Source organism: Salmo salar, chromosome ssa14 (assembly GCF_905237065.1).
Source record: "Salmo salar chromosome ssa14, Ssal_v3.1, whole genome shotgun sequence".
Taxonomy (NCBI): Eukaryota; Metazoa; Chordata; class Actinopteri; order Salmoniformes; family Salmonidae; genus Salmo; species Salmo salar.
In genome coordinates, this window is record NC_059455.1 from 78047290 (window position 1) to 78055189 (window position 7900).

General features: G+C 40.6%; 1 protein-coding gene across 2 annotated transcripts in view; it reads right to left on the reverse strand.

Moving 5' to 3' along the window:
- Positions 1–2519, reverse strand: part of LOC106570346 (uncharacterized) — a 42641-nt gene extending 40122 nt beyond the window's left edge. Inside the window, exons 1-2 of one of the 2 annotated variants that reach the window (XM_014142551.2) lie at positions 1869–2502; positions 1688–1743 (exon numbers count right to left, since the gene is read on the reverse strand). In XM_014142551.2, the coding sequence (XP_013998026.2) occupies positions 1688–1743; positions 1869–1871 (59 nt within the window). In that variant the 5' untranslated portion in view covers positions 1872–2502. Of the gene's footprint in view, positions 1–1687; positions 1744–1868 lie in introns of both variants that reach the window. The other variant, XM_045694828.1, reaches the window with a different exon arrangement.
- Positions 2520–7900: the final 5381 nt, after the last annotated feature.

A 7900-nucleotide genomic window follows, 5' to 3' on the forward strand; every position in this document is an offset into this window, starting at 1 on the left:
GAACTCAATCTGGTTCCATGTAGAACCCTTTCCACAGATGGAACCCAAAAGGGTTATCCTATTGAGACAGCTGAAGAACCCTTTTGGAACCCTTTTTCTAAGAGTGTAGGTTGCTGGCCCGACTGTTTTCTAGGTATTGATAGCCCCATAGTCCTTTGCGCTCTACAAAATTTAAACGTTGTCTTGAATGATGCATTCCACCGGTTCAACAGCAGTGTGAACAAAATTGAAAAGTATTTTATTGTTTGGGCGCGAAACTGTTGTCCGCGAAAGATGATAATCTGTTTGCATCTATTGGGTGTCCAGTATCCAGACGACCTGTCCCCAGAGCTTCCTATACAGTTAATCTATTTGAGGACGGAAATTAAGGAGAATGAGAGGCTCAATTAAAGATGTTGCAAAACTGCTTTTTTGAAGCACCACTCCCGGCCCAGTTTCCCTGATGTTGCTACGCCAATAAAACTGTTTTTAACCATCCCTGTAACTGTCGCTTCTACAGGGAGATCGTTTTCTAAACTAAAACTAGTAAAGAACTACAGTACCTAAGAAGCGTCAGGCTCTCAGTCTGATATGTGCTTTTGAACACCTGAGTAAGCTCACCTCATTGCAGTGGCCCAGTCGTTGCCTTGACCACAATTTGTTCACCGATTTCCCTTTCAATCAGTTCAATTATTTATTTTTCAAATCCTAAGGCACTTTTATTAGTCACATTCTTGGAGCACAGCAAATAAACACTTAGCTTCCTAGTACATATTGAAATGGTTTATTAACGATTTTTTTGGAGGAATACTGACAAAATAATTTATTTAACAAAAAAAATAGACCGATGATAGGCGCATGGTTCTCCATGATTCAGCAGTTACAGTCAGGCAGCCTAAAATCTTGATCTTCGGTGAATAAAGTTGACGCGGAAGGGCAAAACAATTATCGAACGAAGCACTTTGGCTGCTCTACGAGTGGTCTGGATCACTAGTAGGTGTGGTGTTTATATTTTTAAGAGCCACGTTACTAACGAATGCTCTGGGAAACACCTCAGATGCAAAAAAAATACATCATAAGGTTCTAACGATGTTCTTAACGCTACGAAGGCTCTGGGAAACGTGGCCCTGGTTGAATTTCCAGTATCACCCTCCTCGTGGAAATTAATTAATTGTTACATAAATTGGTCCGAGCGCATTCGATCCTCAATCAATATTTTCTTAAATTTTGACACCATAGAAAAAGATACAAGGAAGTAATAAATCCATCGAGTTTGGTTGAGCCTCCTCCACACATATTTTCTAAGTTCCGGGTTTTTAAGCCTCCATATCTCAACCAGTACCAATGTGTCCATCGGCCTAATATTCGTGATCTGGTAGTATGATTGCCTTTACGGTATATTGATGTATTTGATACTGTGTTGTAGTCCCCTACCATTACAATTACATTTTTAAATTGGTCCAAATAGTTCCAGTTGGTGTTGTCATTATTTGGCTCCCAATAGTTCCAGTTGTTAACTACACCGCTACAAAGTAATTAACTAGCCTACTGAAAACACTGAATATTTGAATTTACCACCAATGCAAAATGTAGTTGGTTGAATTACATGGAACTACTCCAAAAGTTTTAGGCTACCACTTTATTCCGTGCTGTAATAATAATAAATATTGATAGCCAATACATTCACGATGAATGAATTGCTGCTTACCTTTCTTCCCGTGTTTTTTTGTTGCCTATCTCTTGATCTTCAATTTTCTGCTCTGCCTGTTTTAAAAAAATTGAAAGATGAATGCAATGAAAGACGATTCAATTAGTATGGCTTTAACATTATTTCCATTATTGTAATTATTAGGTTTATTGTCCACTCAGAATAAATACAGGCTACTTACCATGTTCGTTTATTTGACATACACCTGTTGATGAAGTGGATAATAGCCTAAATGCAAACGAATAGCTTGGCTGCAGACTGAGTGTTCAGTACAGCATTGGCTAATCTTATGGCTGGCTGGACGTTAAGCGCTGGCACTAGGGCTGTCCCCGACTAAAAAAAATCTTGGTCGACCAAGAGTCATCTGTTCTTTTGACGAATCCATTGGTCGAAATTTTAAAACGTGTATTTTTCCATATAGACACATCCTATGTGCTTTATTTAAATCAACTATATCCACTGAGCGTGTCTGATTCTTTTAAGCGAACTGTTTGATGAAATAATTGACGCACAAATGACTACAGGGAGTTCAACCACAATGCATTTGGCTGTGCCACCTGGCTCAGACTTGCTGCAATGTGTTAAAATAAAAAAGATAGCGAGTGACTTTGTGACTAGCACCCGTTGTCTCTCTCTCCTCCCTGCTGCAGCGACCACCACACATCAACAGTGTGTATAGCGATGTCCGTATTGCTGAAGCTGCAACATAATTATAGCAATTTCTGAATGAAAAGTTGTTAACGAAATTCCTAATTTGTTTAGGAAAAGCATTCCCTATTCCCTCAAGCCTTGCTCTCTTGACGTGACAAGTGTACCTTTTTCTCATGTAAGTGACCAATTTATAGCATGTCATAATCACATCAATAAATTGGTTATAACAAACTCAGAACACCATTATGACCACAAAATGGATGCAGAGGATGTGACAAATAAACTCGAAACGGGAGCGCAGGTGGTAAAAGGGGAAGTCAGATGTGTGGAATACATTTGACTAGTTGTGGAAAATATTGGAGATCTATGGAGCAAGCGCTGCGTGCATATTAGGCCTATGTGTGCCAAACAGGTGCTGTTAGAATACAATATATATTTTTCTTACCATTTGGAACAATGTAAACAACACTAAATACATTATAAGCTACCAGAGAGCCTATTGTGACGTTTTTTTTGGTAAAGCCTTTATGCAGCAAAAACTCAAAACAGTCGCATTCAGTCCTGAATGCAATTCTGAAATGGAACGGCTTAGGCCTATTTCTTGTTAACGCTAATTATTCAACTGTGACTTTGTTAATTTATTTTAAAACTAAAATGCTTGATTGCATTTCACATCATGAATGACTCCTATGCTGTGTGATGACATGAACGAATACATTGATTGATACAGTAGCCTATATAAGTATTGAAATATAGGCCTAAATAAGTTACGGTATTAAGACTAAACAGGATGCAATCTTATACCTACAGCTGGATGGTGGTTATACAAGACTGCAATACTAAGCCTACTAATGATAATGACATCACTTATTATTGTAATGATGGTCATAATAATAATAGTAATAATAGCAATAGGAAAGAGATCGAAGGAAAAGGGAGGGTTATTATTATAAATATAATTTCAGACAATTTGGAACAGTGTAAATAAATCAAATCAAATGTATTTATATAGCCCTTCTTACATCAGCTGATATCTCAAAGTGCTGTACAGAAACCCAGCCTAAAACCCCAAACCGCAAGCAATGCAGGTGTAGAAGCACGGTGGCTAGGAAAAACTCCCTAGAAAGGCCAAAACCTAGGAAGAAACCTAGAGCGGAACCAGGCTATGAGGGGTGGCCAGTCCTCTTCTGGCTGTGCCGGGTGGAGATTATAACAGAACATGGCCAAGATGTTCAAATGTTCATAAATGACCAGCATGGTCAAATAATAATAATCTTAGTAGTTGTCGAGGGTGCAACAAGTCAGCAACTCAAGAGTAAGTGTCAGTTGGCTTTTTCATAGCCGATATTTGAGAGTATCTCTACCGCTCCTGCTGTCTCCAGAGAGTTAAAAACAGCAGGTCTGGGACAGGTAGCACGTCCGGTGAACAGGTCAGGGTTCCATAGCCGCAGGCAGAACAGTTGAAACTGGAGCAGCAGCACAGCCAGGTGGACTGGGGACAGCAAGGAGTCATCATGCCAGGTAGTCCTGAGGCATGGTCCTAGGGCTCAGGTCATCCAAGAAAGAAAGAGAGAATTAGAGAGAGCATATTTAAATTCACACAGGACACTGGATAAGACAAGAGAAATACTCCAGATGTAACAGACTGACCCTAGCCGCCCGACACAAACTACTGCAGCATAAATACTGGAGGCTGAGACAGGAGGGGTCAGGAGACACTGTGGCCCCATCCGATGATACCCCTGGACAGGGCCAAACAGGCAGGATATAACCCCACCCACTTTGCCAAAGCACAGCCCCCACACCACTAGAGGGATATCTCCAACCACAAACGTACCATCCTGAGACAAGGCCGAGTATAGCCCACAAAGGGGGGGCGCCAACGGCACAACCCAAGGGGGGGCGCCAACCCAGACAGGAAGACCACGTCAGTGACTCAACCCACTCAAGTGACGCACCCCTCCTAGGGACGGTATGGAAGAACACCAGTAAGCCAGTGACTCAGCTATGTAATAGGGTTAGAGGCAGAGAATCCCAGTGAAGAGAGGGGAACCGGCCCGGCAGAGACAGCAAGGGCGGTTCGTTGCTCCAGAGCCTTTCCGTTCACCTTCACACAACGATCATTAGAAGTATTTCAACAAAGTCTGGTAGACCTCCAGTGGATTCGTAGGTTAGGATCATTCCAGCTGAGTAGTTGGTACCATTGCAGGAAAGTGTGTTTGCCATCTGAACAAAAGTCTCATCTGGAAAAGAAAATTGTACCGCTTCCTTTATGTCATCCTTTAACACTTCCAAAGCAACAGTGGAGAGCTTTGTGGCAGATAGGGCAGGCTTGACAAGATTGGTGCCATGAAGATGGTACGCAAGCATTAGTTGATGCTTCACTGCAAGAGACCGCAAAATGTTTCGAAAGCTGTTGGTCTGTCGAACAATCCGCTTAAAAAAAGCTGTGTTTAGCTTCAAAGCACATAGTCCAAAAAGCTATGAGGGGTCCAAATGCCTTTATCAGCTGCAGGTAGTTTTCAATGAAATGATGTTTCGGGATAAGACTATCCTGAGGAAAAACCTCTAAGAATCTATGCCTGTGCGCAGATATCTTGCTGTCAAGGTACCAAATTGATTCTTCTGTGTGAATTGGCGAAACCACAAGTTCAACAATATCTTTGAGGTCCATAAGAATTTCCCATGATGGTTCACCTACATGTATTTTAGTTCCAATAATGAATGGAAGCAGACGCAGTAGGCACCAGTTTTCATGAGCATTTCCTCCAATACTTCTTTTCCTTGGATTCATCAAGTCAAGAGGAATTGATTGGGGGCAGTCAGTTTTATCCCTCCACTTATAGGGGAACTGTGTGATAAGATTGTTGAGTTCCAACAGAGTAAAATATTTTTTCTTGATTAAAACCTTTAAGCACAATGTCAGTTCCAGAGGCAGGATTGCCTCAAAAAAGTAATGCAGCATATCTGGTGGATAACCAGACAGCACGTCAAAATGTTTCAGTTTTTCAGTCAAAGCACACTGCTTTTTCACACCATAGCAATGTATTAAGGTGGGATTTTCTAAAACTGTCTATTTGTTCAGAATGTTGCTGCTTTGTTCTGGGTTGGAATTCCCCAGTTCACGTCTTTTACCTGGATCTCAGATAGCTCAGCCAAACAGAACCTGCCGACATGCGTTGCACTAAAAAACGTTCTACAAATCCACCAATAGAGTAGGCTCCAAGATTATCTGCCGCCACACAAAAAACAGTGCCCTTCAGTATCTTTCCCAGCACAGGAATGAAAAGTCCTTCCTCCTCCAATTGTGCAAGATCTTTTAAAAGTGGCTCTTGCACCTTCCCATATCCATATGTTTTAATATCAACAGCCTTGCAGAGAACAGCTAAGTAAATAGACTTGAGTGTAGACCTAAACTGTAATGGGACATTTGCCAACACCCAATAGACTCCTGTGATTTTGTGCTTTTTGCTGGATGTTCCAAGGGGATTGCACACTTCAAAGTCATCAACATAGAGAAGTAAAGATAGGGTTAATTCATCTCCTGATAAACAGTCATTTTCTTTTAAATGTGTGCTATCATAAAAAGACTTGTATCGAGAAAAACTCGTAGACCTACTTTTTAAAGCTTTCTCCTGAATGTCCTTGTTGCTGAATACTTGGAACAGTGACTGCAGAATAGGAACATACTGAAAGCTTCTTCCTTTCTTTGCATCAAGTATATATTCTACCGGCTCCACCACAGAAACGTTTCATAAAAAACTGCTTCCTCTTGTACGGTGTGGCGAGGGGTCCATCCGGCCCTAAAACTGTGCTCATGGGATTTGTCAGACATATTGAACCAAATCTGAGATTATATAATTGTCAATAACACAGCCATGTGTCCTTAAACAGGAATTAACAAGGTACTTTATGACTGGACCTGACACAGAGCATGATATGAACTGCAGTTCTTCTACTACCTCATTGATACACTTGTTTGACACATTGTAAATACTTTCCAATTTGAGCAAAAGGTGACAAATCTTTTGCTCAATGTGATTTTGTAATTCTGGTTCTTCTAAAGTTTCCTCCTCTTCATGGACTTGTGTATTTGAATGGTCAATATGTTTTTGTACGACTACAGTTCTAAAGTCGCCCAGAGAATACGGATTGTGTTCGACTCCTATGAGATACAAAGGTACCATATACATTTGTTCTAAATCCACACTTGTCAAATACACAGAGGACAGTTTCACGTTTCTTTAGATGGTTTCCAAGGTGTTCAAAAAACTATTTTTCTGTTGAGAAGCTGCAAGCTCTGCAAAATGTCACCTTTAAAAGAAAAACCTCTCCTGGCCTTACTGACTTGTCAGTTGCATGTTGCCTTGACAAATGTTTGAAAATAAGGGAGAGCCGCACACTAAGAGCTCAGATGTAAAAATTGAATATCCAACGTTTCGACAGCCAAGCTGTCTTCATCAGGGTATGATCACAAACTGCGAGATGACTCATTTATATAGTGTCAAAAGACACAGGTGTCTGTAATCATGGCCAAGTGTGGCCTAATATCATTGGTTAATTCTCAAATATAAAAATGGCATACAAAGAACAGCATACAAAAAACAAATGGATAGCATACGATCATAGATACATTTTAGACTACACAAGCTTACAAACAATTACAATGGCAAAGTCACAATAATTACAAGAATGGCTTAAGATCAAAGTCTATGTTGAGACTGAAGGGTGCAAGGGTCTTTAAATTAAAGATCCAGGCAGCCTCTCGTTTTAACAATAAATGATCAAGGTCACCCCCTCTCCTAGGGAGGGTGACATGTAACGCAGAGACGAAATCGAGTGGTTTGCTTCCAAAAAGTGGGCCGCATTGTAATTGTAATTGTTTGTAAGCTTGTGTAGTCTAAACGGAATCTATGATCATATGCTATCCGTTTGTTTTTTGTATGCTGTTCTTTGTATGTGTAACGTCCGTCATTAGAGTGAGACCAAGGCGCAGCGTGGGTTGGGTTCATCATATTTTAATATAAACGGTGAACCAACAAAAACAATAAACAAGCAGCAACACAACGAACGAACAGTTTCGCAGGCTACTAACAGCAATGCAAAATCAACTTCCCACAAAAGACAGGTGGAAAAAGGACTACCTAAGTATGGCTCACAATCAGCGACAACGATGTACAGCTGTCCCTGATTGAGAGCCATACCAGGCCAAAACAAAGAAATACAACACATAAATAGGGAACATAGAAATAGAAAATATAGAACATACATCAAAACCCCAAAACACAAAACAACCACCCCCTGACCAAACTACAATAACAAATAACCCCTTTTACTGGTCAGGACGTGTCAGTATGCCATTTTTATATTTGAGAATTAACCAATGATATTAGGCCACACTTCGCCATGATTATAGACACCCGTGTGTCTTTTGACACTATATAAACGAGTCATCTCGCAGTGTTTGTGATCATACCCTGATGAAGACAGCTTGGCTGTCGAAATGTTGGATATTACATTTTTGCATCTGAGCTCTTAGAGTGTGCGGCTCTCCCTTATTTT